A 22,242-nucleotide genomic window follows, 5' to 3' on the forward strand; every position below is an offset into this window, starting at 1 on the left:
GAGGCAGCAAAGAAAGTAATTATTCTTAAATTGTAGTTGTTTTTTTCTTGCCGAAATATTGTGACAGATTACCAGAACTATTTCATTAGAGAATCAGTAATATTTAAAAAATAAAGCTAACACATTAGAGTTAGGTATGTGTATGATACTTGACTTTGAGGATGAACATGTTTATTTATTGACATGAGAATTTGTGTTACGTTTCCTGGCAAAAGCTATGTGATTCAGAGAAATAAGAATTCTTGGAAGGCAATTTAATAATTTTTCTAAATTCTGGGAATTACAGGTATAGTTTTATTTAAAAGTTCTCCTTTATTTCTTATAACATGAATTTAATGCTTTTCCTTTTATGATGTATTAAGTTGTTATAAGTACTGTTAAAGTACAAGGATGGATTGATTTAATTTTCAGTTCTTTCTTTCAGTGAAGCTCTTTTTAATTTCACTAGTAAGTAGCTGAATTGAGAAGTAGGTAACTATTAGCATTTGACATGAATTACCCATAGTCAGAAGCACATTAATTTTGTCCATTTTCCCACTTTTGTTCCTCTGTTCATCTTGTGAATAGGTGTGATATTCCTTAGTGCTAGTAAATATTCACAATTCTATGTAACCGATTTTCCAAAATAGGCTGGTATAAAACTTTAACTCCATTGTTATTAGAAAATATTTTGTGTTTATTCAGCTTAAGTATCAAAGAATAATAGTAACAGAACTCAAATGAACTCTCAGTAACAATATCTGTCAATTCTAATTTTAATGCATAGTTTTTGAATTTTGTACTTAGTGAGTGGACCAAGGTCTCAGGATCCAAGTATGAAAAGAAATGGTGTAAAAATTCCTGCTGAACATCGAAGAAAAGAGAATGGCGTAAGTGGTTGTTTTTATACCAACTATGTATACCACAACAGTATTGCTTTTTTAACCTTTAAATTTCAAATCATTGTTACTTTGTTATTTGTGGGTTAAGAATGACCCTTTTTAAAGGTTATTTTAAATTTATTTCACAGAAATTTTTAAGATCATTATGTTAGATGTTAAATGTATTGTAAATTCATAACAAAATCAATGCTGAACAAGTTCAAGGAAGTTTTTTTTTTGTGATTTTATTTGTTGCAAAATTACTTTTAGAAAAGTAGAAAATTTATAAGAATACCCTCTGGCTATTGTGTATGGATTTAAGTATCTTGGTATACCTTGAAGATGTTTTTTTTTTATAGCTCAAAAATTTTAATACTATTAGGGATTAGCTAAAATTACCTTTCTCTGTAGCAAATTTACATTAGAATCCAGATTTTCTAAAAATTATTTTAAAAGCCTTGTTAAAGTGTAAGTGACATGCAGTAAGCTGCACATATTTGAATGTAGAATTCAACGCATGAGGCAACAGGTTCAGTCCCCAGTACTGCTGAAAAAAGTGTATAATTTAAGTTTTGGCATATGTATTACCTGTGAAACCATCACTATAATGATCATAATGAAAATATCCATCTCCCCTCAAAATTTCCTCATATCCTTTTATAATTCATTCGTCTTGCCTCTGTCTCAATCTTCAAAGAATCTTAACGGGTTAGTTTTCTGTCACTGCAAATTAATTTTATATTCCAAATCTTAGATAAATGAGATCATCAGCATTTACTCTTTTGATTTCACTCAGTATAACTCAGGTTCATCCATATTGTTGCATATAGCAATAGTTAATTCCTCTTTCTTCCTGAGAGGTAATATTCCATTGTTTGGACATAGCACAGTACTTTTACCCATTTGGATTGTTTTCAGTTTTGGGCTATTCTCATCAAGCTGCTGTGAATATTTGGTTATGTCTTTATGTGACAAATGCTTATAATTCTTTTGAATAAATACTTAGTGGATTAGTCATATAGTAAGTGTATATTAACTTTCTAAGGAATTGTCAGATTGTTCTCAGAAGTGATTGTATTTTGTTACATTGCTACCATAGTTTGTTTTCCCACCTCTTTGCCAACCACTGGTATCATCAGTCTTTTTAATTTTAACCATTCTAATATATGTGAAATGATATTGCCTGTGGTTTTAATTTGTATTTCTTTAGTGAGGAATGATGTTGGGAATATTTTTATGTGCTTATTTACCCTGCTTGTATCTTCTTTGATAAAATATTTGTTGAACTCTTTTACCCATTTGTTTTCTTTATTAAGTGTTTGCTTTCTTGTTGAGTTTGAGAGTTCTTTATAGTATAGATCCAAAACTTTTATCAGATATTTGATTTTCAGTTTTTTTTTCAGCACATGACTTGCCCTTCCTCTCCCCACTTCTCACAGTGCAGCTTGCTCATCACACCCAGTTTTATGTTTCCCCCCTTTTGAGGCAGGGGTCTTGCCCAGGTTGGTCTTGAACTCTAGACTTAAATAGATTCTCTTACTTTAGCCTCCCAAGTAACTGGGACTGCAGGTGCATGTCAACATTCTTGTCTTTTTTAAAAAAACAGTGTCTTGTTGAAAAATAAAAGTTTTTAATTTTGGTGAAGTACAATTGATTACCTTTTTGGTTTTTTTTGTACCGGGAATTGACTCAGGAGTGCTAAGCCACATTCCCAGCGTTTTTGTGTTTTATTTTGAGTGGTGGGGGATCTCACTAAGTTGTGTAGTGCCTCAGCCTCCTGAGCTGCTGGTATTATAGACATGCTATATATTGCCTGGCTTTTTTTTTTTGTAACAGAACATACTTTTGATGTCCCTACTCTTTGCCTAACCAAGGTTACAGAGTTATTTTTCCTTTAGAAGTTTTGTACTTTTAAGTGTTATGTTTACATCTATGATCACTTTTAAGTTAACATTTGAATGTGAAATGAGAATCAGAGTTCATTTTTCTTTTTGCATATGAATATTCAGTTGTACAAGCCATATTTACTGAAAAGTCTTTCTTAGTTGCCTCAGAAATGTGTGGTTCTATTTTGTACTCTGTATTTGTTTCATTGATCTACTTGTCTGTCTTGACATCAGTACCACACTGTATTAGTTAGTGGTACTTCATAAGTATTCAAATCAGATAGTGTAAGTTCTCCAACCTCTTTTCAGTTTTTTTTTTGTGGGGGTGCCGGGGATTGAACTCGGGGGCACCCAACCACTGAGTCACATCCCCAACCCTATTTTGTATTTTATTTAGAGACAAGGTCTCACTGAGTTGCTTAGCGCCTTGCTTTTGCTGTGGCTGGCTTTGAACTTACAGTCCTCCTGCCTCGGCCTCTGAGCTGCTGGAATTACAGGCATGTGCCACCATGCCCAGCCCAAATTTGTTTTGGCTATCCTAGGTGCTTTGCACTTCCATATAAATTTTAGAATCAGTTTATCAACTTTTACAGAAATGCCTGCTGGGATCTGGATTGGAATTCTGTTGATCAAAAGATCAGTTTGGGACCAGGCTCAGTGGTATACATCTGTAAACTCAGTGACTCTAGAAGCTGAGGCCGGAGGATTGCAAATTCAAGTTCAAGGCCAGCCAGGGGAACTTTAGTGAGACCCTGTCTCAGAATAAAAAATACAGAAGTCTGGACATATACCTCAGGGGTAGAGTGCTCCTGGGATCAATCTCCAGCACAACAACAACAAAAAAGGGTTTGGAAAGAATTGCCATATTGATGATAGTGGATGTTTAGTTCATAAACATGGTGTATTTATTTCTTCAGGTCTTTCAGTAGTGCTTTGAAATTTTCATTGTACAAGTCTTGCACATCTATTAAATTTATCCCTGTGTACTTCATTTTGAAGCTGTTGTAAATGAAATTGAAAATTTTTCAGTGTTGTCTGAGTAAAGGCAGTTTAACTTCTTTCTTACCTATCAGGATTGTGTTTATTTCTTGTTTTCATTGCACTGGATAGATCCTATAGGACAGTGTTGAATAGATGTTATGAGAGTAGACATCCTTGCTTTGTCTCTGATGACCTAACGTATCTTGGATTTTTTTAGTACTAGTATATTTTTAAACAATGTTCTGATGACTGTGTTCTGGGTTTGCTGCCAGTATCCCAGTACTGTGTTTAAAATGAGCAAACACTACTATCATAATATAAATTAACTATAGAACAAAGTAATTCTAAATTTTTCCATTTATTTTCCTAACTTAAAATATTGTTAGTATGTATATTAGTATACTTTAAATCTTAAGTCAGAGTGGTGAATATTAATGTAAAAATTGTCTGTTTAACATTATAAAAGAAAAATGGCCAACTAATTTTGTCATGACTGGTTCAGATGAAGCTTATCAATAGACCTTTGAGGGAGAACTCTTTGTGATCATTTAATAGTAAGTTGGATTGTGTGTGTGTGTTTATTTGTAGGTTAACAGTCCTAGAATGGATCTGACTCTTGCTGAACTTCAAGAAATGGCATCTCGCCAGCAGCAACAGATTGAGGCCCAGCAACAAATGCTGGCTACGAAGGTAATGTCTTGTTTTCAGAGACCTAACAGTCACCATTATTAATGTGTGTGAAAAGCTACTTGTGGTCTAAACTCATTATTAAGCCTTCCACATATTAGCTGATATTAAATCCAAAGTCTTGCTACCTCTTACTTTAGCATTTTGCAGAAATCCTTGTATCATTCCTGTTATTCAAGATCTTCCTGATCCCTAATTTTAATCAAAATTAACCATCTTGGATTGAGTTTCAGTAACACAGGAGGGTCATAAAGAGCTTTTCACCTTGCCACTAGGATCTACCTTGGGCTATAGTGGGAGTAGCTTTACAAATGCTGACACTGCCCCCTTCCTGATGCTTGGCACCACTAAGAGACTGCTTCCTTAATTTGGGGACATTACCCACAAACTAGTCTTAGGCCTGTCCTTGAATGAGGAAAATTATTATAAGAAGTCTCTTCATACTATCAAAACCATTTTCACTGCTGCCTCTCCTGCATAGGGTTCTAGTCTGAACTAGATATCATCAAACTTTTCTTTTTCAAGAACTACATGGTTAAATGTCTTAGGCTTTGCAAGCTATGCTGCCTCTGTAGCAATTACTCAACTTTGCTTTCAGGCAGCCACAAATGGGTGTGACTGTGTACCAGTAAAATTTTACTTACAAAAATAGATAGCAAGCTGAATTTGGTTGTCAGGCTGTAGTTTGAAAACCCCTGGCCTAAACACTCAGTATCTTTAACCAGCCAGTCTTTTAGTGACTAAAGCCGGGGTAGACAATTGATGGTTTGACGTGATAGATTACCCAATGGAACTTTGAAGTAATGGCTAATTTTTTTTTCCTCCCTGCAGTCCTGGGGACTAAACGCAGGGCCTAGCTCATGCTAGACAAGCTCTCTATCACTGTGCTTTATTCCCAGCCCTGCTCAGCCTTTTTCTTTTGCAGTACTGGGAATTGAATCCAGGGGTGCTCTACCACTGATACACATCCACAGCCCTTTTTTTCTATTATTCAGAACAAGATCTTCCAAGTCGCCCAAACTAGCCCTGCAATTTTCCTGCTTCAGCCTCTTGAGTTGCAGGCATGTGCTGCTATGCCCAGCTAGCCTGGGATTCTTTAAGGCAGTTCTCAACATGTACCATGGCTTTCTATGTAATACTTCCTTGGATTTCTGTACATTCATTTCTTTTGTAATTCCAGGTACCAGCTTTTTCAAGGTCACATGTCATTGCTTCTCAGACTTTAAATATGCATATTAATCACCTTATGATCTTGTCGAAAATGAATATTCTGATTGAATTGATATGAGTTGCAGTTTAAGATTCTGCAATTTTAATAAACTTCCAGAAGATGCCGATGTACCATGACAATGAATAGAAGGGACCTATTCCAATAAAAAGGTTGATGATTGCAGAATAAATTTGTAACTTCAGTATCCTTATTTTGAAATTACTTCCTTGTTTTTATGTTTTAGGCATAACGATCTGAGAAACTTACCTTCAATTATAGATTGTGTGACTCTGCTACTGTTTTAATTAAAGATTTTAATAAAATTAATTTTTAAATTACAGTTAGAGTTTTCCAAAGGTTATTTCTTTGGCTCTTTTCATTACCATTTGTCGAGTATATTCTGTTTATGATATTATTAAAAAATGTACATTTCCTATTTTATTTAGTCCTCAGTACAGTAACAAGTAGTTAGTATTGATCATCCCCATTATGTAGATGAACAGGTTTGCGTTTTTGGTGAGGCTATATAATTTGCCCAAAGCCTCATAGGTAATAGGTGGCAGAGCTTGAGTTTGAATCTAAACTCAAATCCACATCCTGTGTATTTAACTGCTTTCTTCTACTGCCTTCCAACTCAGCATGAGCTTCTTCTTAAAGTTGTAACAAAACTTTATGAAAACTAGTTCAAATATTACTCCTTGTTTGCTGTATAAGAACCACTTGGTTTAAAAAATGTTATTTTTAGAGATTCTGAAGTGGGTTCAGGTGTATCTGTTGAACAAACCTCCAGGGTGATTTTGATGGCAGCGTATAGTTTACACAGTGAGGGTAGAACAGTGTTACAGGTACACCTTAATCTCCGCATCCAAGGATTGTGGTTAGATTATTTTGAGGTTAGTGACATACCTGTTTAAAATGATACGCCTGATCATTGTTTTCTTTTTCAATCACCTTTAGGAACAGCGCTTGAAGTTTTTAAAACAGCAAGATCAGCGTCAACAGCAACAAGCTGCGGAGCAGGAGAAGCTTAAGAGGTTAAGAGAAATAGCTGAGAATCAGGAAGCTAAGCTAAAAAAAGTGAGAGCACTTAAAGGCCATGTGGAACAGAAGAGACTAAGCAATGGGAAACTTGGTAAGTTGCTTACGGTAGATTTGCTTTAATACTAAATGCTACATGTTAATAGCTGTTTTGGCATAAGATATCAATTTGGTGTCGAAAGTTTATATACATTTGTAGTAAACGAGTCTTTGTAGATAACCTTAAAAGGAAATTTTTTTGAAAAAGCATAATTCACTTCAATTTTGATATTGCAAGTTCCTCTCAATTGAATTCAGCACTGAAAGTTCCCAATAAGGTCTTTAAATTACTTCTGGAAAATGTAGTAATTTTTTTCTTTATTTTTTGACTAAGAATTTGATGAAGAAAAAAATAATTTGTTGCAGGTCAGGAATTTTATTCATATAGTAGCTCCATTACTGTACCATTTTAATTAAAATACTAGTGGTCTAGTAGCTTTATCTACTGTTACAAACTTGAGAATAAAAGTTCCAAAGTCTGCAAATTCTACAAATGTCTGCATTGAGACAGAAAGCACACATCTTTTAGAGATGTCTATGTTCATTTCAGTTGCTTTCTAAAAGAAATAGGTTGATTTTAGGACATTCTGAAAATTTTCTTCACTTATTAGAAAATTTATTGTAAAGGCTGATTGTCTGGGATGTCTTCCATTCTTATTTTTATTTTCAACTCTGATTACTGTTCTCTTCCTAGTGGAGGAAATTGAACAGATGAATAGTCTGTTCCAGCAAAAACAGAGGGAGCTCGTTCTAGCAGTGTCAAAAGTAGAGGAACTTACAAGGCAGCTAGAGATGCTCAAGAATGGCAGGATTGACGGCCATCATGACAACCAGTCAGCTGTGGCTGAGCTGGATCGCCTCTACAAGGAACTGCAGGTACACCATATCTCCTTACTAAATGCAGTATAAGCTCCTTTCCAGAAACAGAGTTGTCTATAGAAGTGGCAGGAAGTGCTAGATTTCAGTGACTTTCCTTAAGGTAGAGGAGGAGGGGGACCTCAACCCCAAAGAATCCAGAATAAACTTTATGGTACCTCAGACCGGAAACTTGAGGCATAACCACAGCCAGTGGTCTAGCACAGATGTCACTTAATTTTAAACCAGGAGATGAGAGTAGAGGACCTTACATTTTTAGAAATTATATAATAGTTAACCATGTGATTACCTGTTGGAGAAATTTTTTTCCTATTCTTTGTCTGTATTTTTCCTCCCTATTTTATTCAGTTAAGAAACAAGTTGAATCAAGAGCAGAATGCCAAGCTGCAACAACAGAGGGAGTGTTTGAATAAGCGCAATTCAGAAGTGGCAGTCATGGATAAGCGTGTTAATGAGCTGAGAGACCGGCTCTGGAAGAAGAAGGCAGCTTTACAGCAGAAAGAAAATCTACCAGTGAGTGTCTGGACATGGGCTGGGGGAGGAGGAGAAAGATGACCAGCCCAGAGAAGATAGTTTTTCATAACCAACTTCTTTGGAATCATTATGCAGTGTGTCTTCAGAAAAGAAATGGTATTCTTGGATCCTCAAAAGAGAATCCATTGCTTTTTTTTTTTTTTTAACTTTTTAACATTATTACCTGTGTATCTGCTTTTCCTGCTAATAATTCTAATAAAATATGGGTGAGAATTCATTGTGGAGTATTTTTGTTTTATGACATTTCTTGTAGAATCTATGGATAGATTCTGAGAGTGCTCGTTTAAAAAATTAGGAAAATTCCTCTGCCTTTTCTGAGTTTGATCATCTAATGTGTACTAATACTGTAATTCAATACTAATACTGAAGGGCCTATGCTTCTTTCTTAAGGTCTCATCTGATGGAAATCTTCCTCAGCAAACGGTGTCAGCCCCGAGCCGTGTGGCTGCAGTAGGTCCATATATCCAGTCCTCTACTATGCCAAGGATGCCCTCAAGGCCTGAACTGCTGGTGAAGCCGGCCCTGCCTGATGGTTCCTTGGCCATGCAGGCTTCAGAGGGGCCAATGAAGATACAAACGCTGCCCAATATGCGATCTGGGACCACATCACAAACTAAAGGTAAAAGTGGATAATTTCCAAGTTCTTACACAACTTAGACATCCCCATCCCCACTCTTGGTTTTCCAAAGTTAAGTTAAAAATAAGAATTATCTTTATATCCTTGTTCTTGTTTGAAAATTCCTTTGTATTCTTTTCCAATGCAGTTTTTTTTTTTTTTTTTTTTTTTTAAAAGCCATAACCAATACATTTCTATTCAGGAAATGAAATAAAATAGCATCTAAAATTGTTTTGTGAAGTCTCTTCTTGTTACTAAGGAAATTTTGATAAGATGTTAGTAACTCAAGAACTTTTTTTTTCATGGAAAAACATCATGTATAAAAATGCTGTTGTCATCTTTGCAGAATGCGAGATTGTGAATCCATTCTGTTGATGAATAGTGTTAAATGTTCATATGTGCTTATGCATGAAAATTGGCCTGCTAATAGTTTTTACAAGGTAAACATGCTGGGAGATTAAAAGTAAAAATAACAAGGCTCCTTGGTTTAGTAATCTTTGTATTCTGTGTAGTCCTCATGACACATGGGGAGGTGTAAGCCTGAGTTTTGTAATGAAAGGAAAAAATGAACAGAGTTGTAGGAAGCAGGATTAAAAACATCCTTTAGCTTTATCATTCAGACCCCTGAAAGGAAAAAACAATAACCAGTGTTGTCTTTTTTCTCTAACCTTTGTTATATGCAAATGGTATCTGTAAGTATTGGTTATTTTGCAGTAATTACTGCTATGAAGCAATAATGCCATGTAGACTGGATTTTACTGTAGAAAGAGTTATATTCCTTTTGTTTTGTTTTTTGTTTTGTTTCTATAAGAAGCAATAAAAACCATGGCATTTGAAATTTAAATACCAGTGTAGAAGGAACTTGAATACACTGATTTGAGAAAAATCGTGGTTAAAGCCAGGGGTTAAAAGTCCACATTTTTGCCTTTATGTTGTACACAAATCATTTAAGATAAGTGCATCTTGGATACTTAGGTTGTTGGATTGGAAATTGTCTTTTGGTTGATGATGATGTTTTCTTACATCATTAAAAAATAGACATCTTGCTGAACTAAGCAGACTTTTTATTTGCTATAACTAATTTTAAATTGCTTGAGTAAGGTGGGAAAAGCTCAAATTAGAAATGTAAAGTCTAATGCAATACTTTCTAAAAAAATTTACCGGAATGTTTGAATCTGGAATTTAAAGCTGTTTTTAGAGATTAAAACTCTTAGTAATAAAGTAAACCATTAAAAATGTCTTTAGAATGTGAAATTATTTGTAGTTGGTTTTGTGCATTCTAGGCTCTAAAATCCATTCAGCTGGACCTGATTGGAACCCTTCAAATGCAGATCTTTTCCTGAGCCAAGGCTCTTCTGTACCTCAAAGTGCTGTGAATGCCCTGGACCAAGGTAAACATGCTGGGAATTTAAAAGTAAAAACGGCAAGGCTTCTTGCATTAGTAATCTTTGCATTCTATGTAGTCCTCAGATACCTGGGGAGGTGCAAGCCAGAGTTTTGTAATGGAAGGAAAAAATGAAGAGTTGTAGAAAGTTTATTTCTGTGGCTCCTGAACATTATGTTTTGGTCATGTCAGAGGTACTGTGTTTTCTTTTCTAGATGGTTCATTTTCTAGCATTGAGAATAGGGACACTTTTAACAATGGTTAGTTTATGTCCAGAATACATCATTAACTGAGGAACCAAGATGCTGTCATTGTAGTGTTCAGGTTATTCCTCTAGGTACTTTGCTTAAAAATAGGAAAGCACTTAGTGGGTACAGAATTTCAGAGAAATCTAGGAGACAGAAACTTATGATTGAATAAGCAGATTTATTCCAAACAATTTGACTATCAGCATGGTTTTTTTTCTGTCTTCAGCTGATGATGGGGATGTTCCACTGAGGGAAAAAGAGAAGAAAGTGCGTCCTTTCTCAATGTTTGACACAGTGGACCAGTGTGCTGCCCCACCCTCCTTTGGCACACTGAGAAAAAATCAGAGCAGTGAAGATATCTTGCGGGATGCTCAGGTACTTAAAAATGTCCTGGTTTTTAAAATTTAATGGAAATTCTATAATATGTTTCTTTAGAAGGAGAGAGCAGAAGAAATAAAATATATTTAAAAAGAGCATGCTGTTTTTTAAATTTCTATTGCTTGAATTATCTATGATCTCCCACTGTATTATAGAATGACTGACATACATACTTCTGGGCCTTATTTTGTGTAAGTCTCCAGAAAATAATAAGGGTGTTGAACACCATATTTGTGCCATTCAAGTATCTTTCTTTGAAATTTGGAGCTGAGGTGTTACATTAAATGCTTTTATGGGGAATCTTCTGTAACCCCATTAAGTCTTAACCTTGGGTAAGCAAGTTATTGGTGGATGCTGCAAGTTGGGTGTTGTTTAATCGCAGTAGCATAGATTGCATGAAGTTCTTATGAATAATTCTGACTTATTTATTGGTGCATCTATGAATATGAAAGATGGTAGGTAAGAGTTTTCAGGTGGGCACTTACAGTTGCCCAGATAATAAGGAGGTAATCGGGGGGAAACTGTTTTGCATTAACCCTTATTAAACATGATCAAATACAGAAATTTAATACTTTTTATTGATTTAAAAATATAGGGTTAATATTTTTACAGTGTATGTTTGTATTTCTGAAATTAGATTATCTAGAATATCATGTATACTCAGCTTTTAGAGTGTTTTAACTGGCTGTGTATGTGTGCATTACAGGCTGCAAATAAAAATGTGGTCAAAGTACCTCCTCCTGTTCCTACAAAACCAAAACAGATTAATTTGCCTTATTTTGGGCAAACCAGTCAATCACCTTCTGACATTAAGCCGGATGGAAATCCTCAGCAGTTGCCAACAGCTGTTATATCCATGGGAAGTAAACCCAAACCAGCAGGGCAGCAGCCAAGGGTACTGCTATCTCCCACCATACCTTCAGTTGGCCAAGATCAAACCCTTTCTCCTGGATCTAAACAAGAAAGTCCACCTGCTGCTGCAGTCCGGCCCTTTACTCCCCAGCCTTCCAAAGATACCCTTCTTCCAGCCTTCAGAAAACCTCAGACCGTGGCAGCCAGCTCTATATATTCCATGTATACACAGCATCAGGCTCCAGGAAAAAACTTCCAGCAGGCTGTGCAGAGTGCACTGACCAAGACGCATACCAGAGGCCCACACTTTGCAAGTGGTAAGGTTCTTGGTCTTATTTTCACTTGCATAGATTTGGGCTTAAGTCCTACACACCAGAGTTGCCAGCTGTCAGTAGACAGCAGACAGCAAAATAACTGGTTTCTGTTTTGACTGACAGTGGCGTTGAGAGTTTTAATTGTGGTTCCTGCTTTTAATTGGGAGTTTTAGCAGAGTGCCTGCTACATGTCAGGTACTGCACTAGGCATTGAAGATGAGAGGTTCATCCTTCATTCTAAAGGAGCTCACAGGAAGTGGGAAGCAGATATACAGAGGAGAGACCATGCAGAGAACTGTGTCTTCACTGTAGCTTTGCCTACATGCTTTTGGTGCATCGATTATGGCACAACTACCCTGTTTGTTCTTTAAAAAACACCACTGTATTTTAAGTTGTTCTCACAAGGACACACCCCTAATTAAATATAGAAAGATAACAAGGGCTGGAAGTATAGCTCAGTGACAGAACCCTTGCCTAGCATACTCAAGACCCTGGGTCCCATCCCCAGTACCAGAAAAGAAAATAAACTAAATAAAAACATAATAAGATAGTTTGTGTTAAATATACACAAGCTGGACATTTCTTTCTTTCTAAATCATTAGTTACAGGATTAGAATAAAATTGACCTTGTTTTAACTAATTGAAAATGACTTTCTAGTCATGAAATAAATTGTAATTGTGGCCTAAGATGTCTTAACAGAAATTAATTAAGAAGCAGTATATGTGCTACCTCTTACTCTTACCATGAATCTTTGTTGAAGACTGCTATACGATAATTTGAGAATTAACTAAATTTGATAGGAATGTTAAAAGGGAAATATCTTTGGTAAATGTAAGTGGTTCTTAATTTTTTAAGCTAAGTATGATTCTTCACATTGATTCATTTTTGAAAGATGGAGCAGTGTATGTTTAGATTTAGTTTGGACACAGAGTATTACTGATTTTCATTGGGTCTAATTTTTTTCACATTTTGATATTTTAGGTCTGAATGCTAGTCAGTGATTTCTTATAATTGGCAATATTTTTTTTCTTACTGTTTTGTAAAATAATGGTGCATGTTACAATCAATAGGGATTTTCATTCTGTAATAGGTTTTTTATGCAAAGATGAAACCCTTGCTTTGTCTTTTGTTCTTTTAGGAAATTAGTTGTGCTTGAGGGGAATATAATGTAGTAACTATGAAATTAAAAGAGGCTTTTAGTTGTTATTTGTTACTTTCTAGTTACGTTTGATTAATAGTAACTAGGATTTTTATTTTTTTCCTTTTCCAATTAGTATATGGCAAGCCTGTGATTGCTGCTGCCCAAAACTCACAGCAGCACATAGCAGAGAACATTTATTCCAACAGCCAGAGCAAGCCTGGCAGTCCAGAACCTGAAACAGAACCTGTTTCTTCAGTTCAGGAGAACCACGAAAATGAAAGAATTCCTCGACCACTCAGCCCAACCAAATTACTGCCTTTCTTATCTAATCCTTACCGAAACCAGAGTGATGCTGACTTAGAAGCCCTACGAAAGAAACTGTCTAATGCACCAAGACCACTAAAGAAACGTAGCTCTATTACAGAGCCAGAGGGTCCTAATGGACCAAATATTCAGAAACTTTTGTATCAGAGGACCACAATAGCTGCAATGGAGACCATCTCTGTTCCATCATACCCATCTAAATCATCAGCCTCAGTGACTGCCAGCTCAGAAAGCCCCACAGAAATTCCAAATCCATATTTACATGTGGAGCCAGAGAAGGAAGTGGTCTCTTTGGTTCCTGAGCCATTGTCCCCAGAAGATGTGGGGAGTGCCAGTACAGAGAACAGTGACACACCATCTCCTTCTTCTGGCCTTGACTATGTGCCTGAAGGAGTCCCAGACAGCAGCCCAAATCTCCAGAGTAATGCAGAGGAACCAAACTCAGAGACGCCCCACCTGCTTGAAGTGTATCTGGAGGAGTACCCCCCATACCCACCCCCACCCTACCCATCTGGGGAGCCTGAAGGGCCTGGAGAAGACTCTGTGAGCATGCGCCCCCCTGAGATCACTGGGCAGGTCTCTCTGCCTCCTGTGAGTAATAGACCATTTGGGGAGTCTGACCTTGTCACTAGGTGGTTGTATTCTTCAGTTTTTTTTTTTTTTTTAATTTTACAATCTCAGTATAGACTGGATCTTACAAATGTTATCAAAATGCAATATGTTCAGTATAAAGAAAGTACTTATCTTAACAACCCATTTCTTTGTGAAGGAAACAGATTTTTATTTTTATCCCTACAGATATCACATATGCTATTTCTCCTCTAGCTGGTACAACATATTAGGGAAGTAACACTGGACTGAAAAGACTTGGATTTGAATTTGATCACTAGCTTAGCTTTGTGAGATCTGGCAGAGTGTAACTTTTCTCATTGTGGTATCATTCTTTTAAACTTTTCTTTTTTTGGCAGTGAAAAAAAATTTTTTTGAATGTTAAAAAAAATCTTTAAATGCTAGAAAAAATTTAATTTAAAAAATTTAAATGCTAGAAAAAATTTTTAAATGTTAGAAAAAATCAACAGCATAAGATTGGAAGAGTTGTTTGAAGTAGGGAAACTGGGGAGGGGGTAGGTGGCCAACTCTTTAGTTTCTTTCTTCTCTTCAGCAAACTACAGAATCGTTAGGTTCCTTTGTACTCTAACATTAAGTTATTCTAAAACTCTGTGTTTTTGGCTTGGGAATGCCTTCCACACACCTTCCAAATATTAAGTTTTCCTGTCACTTTGAAGTAGGTGAGAGAGAATAACAGTTCCAGAATGTCTAAATAAAGTTTTCTTTTTCATAGTTTAATTGGAAGTCATTTTGTTTCCTTAAGCACAGAAGAAATAGAATGCTGAACCATGAATTTAAACTGTGGTTAAAAGCAAAGTAGCATTTTAAAATGATTTTTTCTAAGTGTTCTTTATGTTTGATCCCTTATTATATCTTTTAGTTGTGATAGTATTCAAGGATAAGCTTCATCAAAGTTACTTTACAATAAATGTTTGCTTAAAAATGTAATGTAGTAAACATTTTAAAAAGTTGTACTATAGAGGTTAGGAGAAAAATGTTATAAAAAAAATAAAAAGTTAACACTTTTTAAACAACCTTATGTCTCCCAAGTTCTAAGGCTCAGTTCTCATTTGAGTTTTTTTTTTTTTTTTTTTTTTCTCATTTGAGTTTTAAATGTGAGAAAAGGAAGAGGAAATTTAAGCCAGATTTAAGCCCAACCAGCCCATACTCCGGCTTTTTGTCATTCCCCTCCTTTTGTTGTGTCAAAATAATTCACATTTTGAAAAAGAGAAAGGAAACTGGAGTTTGTAAAAGGATCATACTTCTTTTGAAGATGGTTATTTTCTTCCTAGGAAGGTGACTTACCCTTTGCTTCTTGTTTTAAGTGAAGTAGAAATTGCTATCTCGTACATTCTTTAAAAGTGAGTGGCTAGCTATCTACTTGCAGTGTGCAAATTATGAAGGGTATTTACACAGTCATATTGTTGACACTTTTTTTTAAGAACATTTAACCATTACACTTTTGTGAGTTACAGTGTTTGCCTCTTAATGTTTTTCAAAACTCAGTGGTTTTCCACATCTGAGATTAAATGAAAGAGAAGTATGTGTAGTATATTTATTACATCTGAGGAAGCATTTCCATTTTGTTGGATGTGCTTAAGGAACCTATTTATAGAATGTTAGATTTTTGTCTTTTTAAAAATTTTTTTAAAGCCTTATTAAAATATTTTAAGAATGGTAGAATTCTTCCGTGGTGTATATTATAATAACTACTAATCTTTATTATTTAGCTTACTAATAGTCTTTTGCCTGAGGAGGCATTATGGTATGAAATGATTAAGGGCAAGGGTTTCAACAAAACCAGCTTACCTGGATTTGAATTCTAGCTCTGCTGTTTGCTGGCTGTGTGCCTTAGTTTCCTTTTGTGTGACCTAAGGATGATAGGGATTTTGTGAAGATTAAATAAATACTTATATGTGTATGTTAGCAATTAAAATTCTGAGCTGCATTGTTGCCTAATTGAAGTGTGTGGGTCCTGCTGTACTCTGTTAGGTAACTTGGAGATCAGTCTTGGCTAGCTTTGAAACTTAATAAAAAGGCAGCCACTTCAGAGTATGCTCTTAACTTATGAGTTCATGTTATATTTACAAATGTGCTTTCATTAGGTTTTATAGAGTTAAGTTACTCTCACTTTATTGCACTTTGTGAAATTTATTAAGCTGTATATTGATTGGTATACTATCCTGAATAATGTTATACTTGAATAAAATGTGCTTTTTAAAGTTCCTTTCATTAGCTTAGCTGAGCTCATTCTACCCTTTTGTTGGTGGTGTCTTGCTTAATTTTCCACGCATTTCCTTTGCAGGGCAAAAGGACAAACTTGCGTAAAACTGGCTCAGAGAGGATTGCTCATGGAATGAGAGTGAAATTCAACCCTCTTGCTTTGCTTCTAGATTCATCTTTGGAGGGAGAGTTTGACCTTGTACAGAGAATTATTTATGAGGTATGTCTATAATTAGTAATTTCTTAAATATAACTTTTGTTTTAAAGCTCAAAATAGAAAGCTACTATGGAGAAATTTCATTTTTAAATTTCCTTTTTGAGACCATGAGGCTCTGGAGAAGAACTGTGGAGTATGCTCTAAAATAGACTATGCTATTTTAAAAGCATGACTAAAATTTTGATAATTCAGAAGTTCAGTTTTTATGTTTTCTCTAGAGTACTTTTCTTTCTTGGGGAGATCATTTTTCTCCTTTAAAATTGCTTATGTATGGATTTGCCCTGTATAGTATTAAATTACTGATGTTTCTACTTTTCAGAAACCTGCTATTGAATATATTTTTAGTTCACCTTTTTTTTCTTTCCATAGCAAATATAGCATTTACTTAGAAACTAATTTGTGGTGGGAAGTTGGGACTATAAATAAACAAAAATGACTGTAAGGCTATAGTTTCTGGTACTTACTTGATTTAAAAAAAAAAAAAAAAAACTTCTTTTATAGTGAGTACCTACTTAATGTGGCTATTCTGTCTTATTTCTTGAATTGTTCTTAATACAAATTTCTTGGCTTCTGTAGGTTTTAATTAGGATTTAAAAAAAAAAAAAATCCCACAAACTTGTTTCTGTTCTCTTGACCCTGAGAAACCACTTAGCAGTGACAGTTCAAGTGACAAGACACTGGAGTGATGCTCACCACTCTTGTTGACATTACAGGTTGATGACCCTAGCCTGCCCAATGACGAGGGCATCACAGCTCTCCACAATGCTGTGTGCGCTGGCCACACAGAAATTGTTAAGTTCCTGGTGCAGTTTGGTGTAAATGTAAATGCTGCTGATAGTGATGGATGGTAAGATTTTCCTTTAAACTCCATCAAACCATAGTTGGGGGTAAAAGCACCGTTTTAGTGCTGTTTGAAGGCAAAGAAGTGTGTTCCTCTATATTATATAGCTGGTTGTCATCTGCTGGAGAAATGTGTTCTTTTTAAGGAATTAGTGTCCTCATTAGCAGTTATCTCATCCAATAATGGAAGCAGACAGGGTTTTAAAAAGTTCAATGAATAATCAAGATAAGAAATATTACAAAAGATTTTGAGAGGTTATATCATCCCATTTTTACTGTAGTATTTTAGTTTTAAAGACTTGTAATATAAAAAACAAGTTAATAAAATATATCTTACACATGTATACATATATAAATTGCATATAATTTGAATTAGCCTCAGATCATTCCACTAAGATTTAAGTGATCATGTGTTCATTTATTATAACTGTCTTCCTCTTATTAGACATTTAGATTGTTCTGCAATTTCTTTTGTTATTGATGTTATAAATAATACTTGGAGGAGCATTTTGGTTGCATGTTTTAAAAATGATATAAAAACGTGTGCCAGCTATGGAAAATGTACAAAATAGAGAAATGAGAAGAGGAAAATAAGCTGTCTGCACCTTTGTAATCTGCAAGTAAACACCATTATTATTTCAATATATTTCCTTCAGTCTTTTTTTGTTGATGTTGTTGGCGCTGGGGATTGAACCCACAGCCTCATGCATGCTAAGCACACACTCTTAAGCACTTTGCCCAGTCCTCAAGCTCTTTTTTATATGCTTTTAAAAAAATGTAGGTAAGATCAGTGGGGTGTGGTGGCACATAACCTGTAATCCCAGAGATTCGGGAGCCTGAGGCAGAGGATTTTGAGTTCAAGGCCAACCTCAGCAATTTAGTGAGGCCCTAAGCAATTTAGCAAGACCTTGTCTTTAAATAAAATATGAAAAAGAGCTGTGGCTGTGGCTCAGTGGTTAAGTACCTTTGAGTTCAATGCCCAGTACCAAAGAGAGAGAGGGAGATAGATCATAATATGTCTTTTTTCTAATACATGATATTTTAGCCTAATGTTTTGGTTTAGTATTGTAGCATAAGCAAAACAATTTTTTACCCTGTCAAAATATCCTCGTATCCCTAATTTTGGGAGTTTAGGTTATATATAACTTTTCACTATTAAAAACCATGCAGTGAAAAATCTGTAGTAACATTCACCAAATTGTTAATAATAGTATTCTGGAATGGGGGATGGAAAAATAATTTTTTTTTTTCCTTTTAAAAGTGATATATCCCAGGAAGATAAAACAGAGGGGAGAGGAAAGGGTAAAGAAACTAAACCTATGTATTTCAGAACCCAGTTAATATTCTCAAACCCATTTTCTGTGTTTGGACAGTGGTACCAGCTCTTCTTTAACCTCTACTGCTAACTCAAGATAATTTATCATATTTCATAAAACATTTGAGATGCTGGAAAAGATTCTCCGTTATTGATAAGTTCTTGTTAACCACTTACCTAACATAGATCAAAATGTGTGTTCTAAGGTCGCTTTTCTAGTCTGAATTGAATCGACAAGTATTTTCAATTAAAATTTACTTGAGTTTTTAAAAATACTATAAAGGTAGCTTATGTACATCTTGATTTCTTCAAAATTGGTGGTGATGAAGGGATATTTAAAGTACATGTTTTGCATGAAGGCCTATAATTTAAGGACTGGTCGGTCCTTTACTCTGACAGAAATAACCTGAGTGGGGGATCCAGACGTGGAAGGAAGTCCATTTTATCCTGTTCTTGTTAGATTATTGTACAGACTTTGTTTTCTTGATTCTTCCCACCCTTTGCTTGGCTCCTAGCTTTGCTGTGGTCCATTACTCTGTAGTGTTTTCCTTTGTGGCTATAATTCTTTGATGGGTTCAGTCATATGTGTTGTACTAGTTTTTAAACGCTGTTTTAGTTTTTTAGGAGAAAAGGTTTGGTAGCTGAAAAATTCAAGAAATTTTCTTACAGGTATCTTATCAGAGCAGGTGTCTTTCAATTTAAAAACACATTTTTAGCCCTTGTTGTGTCTTATGCACAGGACCCCATTGCATTGTGCTGCCTCCTGTAACAATGTCCAGGTGTGTAAGTTTTTGGTGGAGTCAGGAGCAGCTGTGTTCGCCATGACCTACAGTGACATGCAGACTGCCGCAGATAAGTGTGAGGAGATGGAGGAAGGCTACACACAGTGCTCCCAGTTTCTTTATGGTACGTAGCCAGTGGAATCAAATGTGTTGATCACTGTGTTCTTCTCTCTCTACCTCTAGGGTTATATTTAATAAATGTTTTTATTATTTAGAAAAATCTCTTGTGTTTTACATTGTCTTTGGCACTGAAAATAGAACAGCCTGGGTCACAAATGATATAGCTTCTACGTGTATTCCTGGAAACAACTGTTGTTTGGAAAATCTTTAGCTATCCAAGACAGTGATGCAGCTTCAGTTCGAGTGGTATTAAAGGGCTTTTAACCATCAAAAGATCTCCTTGTAAGGCTTTAACATTACCAAGTGTGGGCATGTCTTTGGAATAAGTGAACAGAACCCCATTCTTTTAAGATGATCACAAGAAAAACAGCATTAACATAAGAATCCAAATGGCCCATGTTTTCCTGCAAATCAAACTTGTCATTAAGTAAAATAAAGGCAGCACATTTTGGACCTTTGTTTTTGAGTCTGATTTCTAACATCAGATCTGTACCTAGAGAAAAATTGACTTGAAGTTTTAGATGACTGCCATTTTTATTTACAAGGAAAATTTTTTACTTTACAAGGCTTCATAGTCGAGGTTAATTTTTCTCTTTATGACTTAAAAGGAATTGGGAAGGAGGGAAAACAGACAAAAAGGTCTCAGGATTCCATACTACGCAGGCTCTTGGAAGTTGTATTACATGTTAACTAAGATCCATAAGGTTAAAGACATATGTCTGTGCCATCTCTGCTTGATGACTTCCTCTTGGTGTCTTTGTCTATTTTCAGGCTTTCGATGAGAAGGAAGAGGGGTCATTGAAAATCCTAGACCTTAATTGTTAGAGTTTGGTTTTTTTTCCTCTCTGACTCTTGCTCATTCTCTCCTTCCGCCTCTCTCATCTCTCCTCTCTCCCTTTCTGTGCTGGGTATCCAACCCAGGGCCTCATTCATTCTTGCAAGTGCTGTACCAATGAGCCACATCCCCAATCCCTACACTGTTGGGGTTTTTCTGGGTGTGTGTGTGTATGATAATGGGGATTGAACCCAGGGGTGCTCTACCACTGAGCTACATTTACAGCCCTTTATATTTTTCATTTTGAGACAGGGTCTCCCTAAATTACTGAGATTGGCCTCAAATTTGTGATCCTACTACCTCAGTCTCCCAAGTTGCTGGGATTACAGGAGTGCATTATTGCACTTGCCTTAATTTTTATTGTTGATACTCAAGATTACTTTTTGTTAATGTTTTGAACTCTGAGCCATAGAATATTTTGATATTTTAACAATATTTTAAAATTCATATAATATATTAACATATATTTTGCTGTATTAACTTTATTGGCCATCAGGACTATGCTTTAGATATGCTTTTTACAAACATTGGGGACGAATGGTTGGGGATTTTAAAAAATTTATTTTTTATCATGGATACCATGAGTGTTTATGTCACCAATGGATTGAACATAGTGGATAACTGTGTCCCTGGCCTAGAAAATGGAACATGACCACTTTCTGACATCATCTGGATATCCTTGATATGGCTCTCTCACATACCTATGGTGACCGCTCTCTGGAAGTTTAGCATTCCTTGTTTTTAAAAAATAGTTATATCTTTTTGTGTGTGAAGCCTAGTGAGTATTGCTTTTAGTTTTGCCTATTCTTTTTAAATTTAAAGTACATTGTGCTGGTGATTCTCCAGTCTTTTTTCTTTAAAACATATTTTGTTTTTGAGATTCACTTGTGTATTAACTTATTTTCATTGTGCCATACTATTCTATTTTATGACTGAATCTCAGTTTAACTTTCCATTCTGCTTTTGAAGGACATGTGGGCTCCTTCCTTCATTAAAAAAAAAAAAAAATTTTTTTATTTTTAAATTTATTTGTTTGTTTTGGTGCTGGGGATTGAACCCAGGGCCTTATGCATGCTAAGCAAAGCCTCATCACCCCAGCTCCTTCCTTCCTACTTTTATATTTGTCTTCTGGTTTACATCTACAAATGGAACTACCAGAATGTCGTGGCACACATTGAGCATAGGGTTCTTTTTGCTCTACATTCTGTGACCCTTGGTGGTTTAGAATGGGATTTCATGGTGGTTTTAGTTTGCATTTCCAAAATTACCGATGACATTGAGCATGTTTTGAGGCCCCTCAAAAATTTTGTGAAAGGCTTAATTTGTAACTCTTAATCTCGTAATAGCAAAGTAATGATAAATTTTTTCCATGAATGATTTCTTAGAAAGTGGGACTCAGGGTTATTTTAAGCATATTAAAGAATCCAGAATTTTTCTCCTACCCCTTTGTCATCCCTGTCCCAAACAGATAACACATGACCAGCTCTAAAACTTTGTGAGATTATAGCTACATCAAATTTTGTTGTCCTGTCATACTTTATGCGTCCTTATTTAAATAAGAAAAAGTTGGAAATTTACCTGACCCTTTATATTGGCAGAACTTTCTTGTGGAAAGGAACAGTTTAATTTTTTGTTTGATTTCTGCCCAGAGTGAGAGAAATACTATATTCTACATCATATTAATTGATACAGGACTATTACGTTTATAATTAATAGTTTAATGCCCACAATCTATTAAAAAGCAAGCAGATATTTTCCTGACTGTAAAATACATAAAGATGAAAATAATAATTAACTGAGTTACTGAGAATTATTTTTCAGTTTCTTTTCCTTTCTGGAAAAGGGCCTTATGCAATTCAGTTTCTTTTTCCTCAAAAGTGGACTTTTGAGGATTTTTCCTTCCCCAGTTTATGGAATTTCAGCATCTTTCAG

At 35.4% G+C, this 22,242-nt stretch overlaps 1 protein-coding gene across 2 annotated transcripts in view; it reads left to right on the forward strand.

Moving 5' to 3' along the window:
• The window catches only part of TP53BP2 (tumor protein p53 binding protein 2), a 54,680-nt gene that overhangs the window by 28,371 nt on the left and 4,067 nt on the right, over positions 1 to 22,242 (forward strand). For both annotated transcript variants that reach the window (XM_079106648.1, XM_079106649.1), the window contains exons 4-16: positions 787 to 869; positions 4,316 to 4,417; positions 6,582 to 6,756; positions 7,396 to 7,577; positions 7,926 to 8,090; positions 8,502 to 8,730; positions 10,011 to 10,118; positions 10,586 to 10,734; positions 11,444 to 11,906; positions 13,179 to 13,960; positions 16,284 to 16,421; positions 17,132 to 17,265; positions 19,313 to 19,479. In XM_079106648.1, coding sequence (XP_078962774.1) covers positions 787 to 869; positions 4,316 to 4,417; positions 6,582 to 6,756; positions 7,396 to 7,577; positions 7,926 to 8,090; positions 8,502 to 8,730; positions 10,011 to 10,118; positions 10,586 to 10,734; positions 11,444 to 11,906; positions 13,179 to 13,960; positions 16,284 to 16,421; positions 17,132 to 17,265; positions 19,313 to 19,479 — 2,877 coding nt within the window. The remainder of the gene's footprint in view (positions 1 to 786; positions 870 to 4,315; positions 4,418 to 6,581; positions 6,757 to 7,395; positions 7,578 to 7,925; positions 8,091 to 8,501; positions 8,731 to 10,010; positions 10,119 to 10,585; positions 10,735 to 11,443; positions 11,907 to 13,178; positions 13,961 to 16,283; positions 16,422 to 17,131; positions 17,266 to 19,312; positions 19,480 to 22,242) is intronic.

This window comes from Sciurus vulgaris (genome assembly GCF_902686455.1).
Source record: "Sciurus vulgaris genome assembly, chromosome: 12".
Lineage (NCBI taxonomy): Eukaryota > Metazoa > Chordata > Mammalia > Rodentia > Sciuridae > Sciurus > Sciurus vulgaris.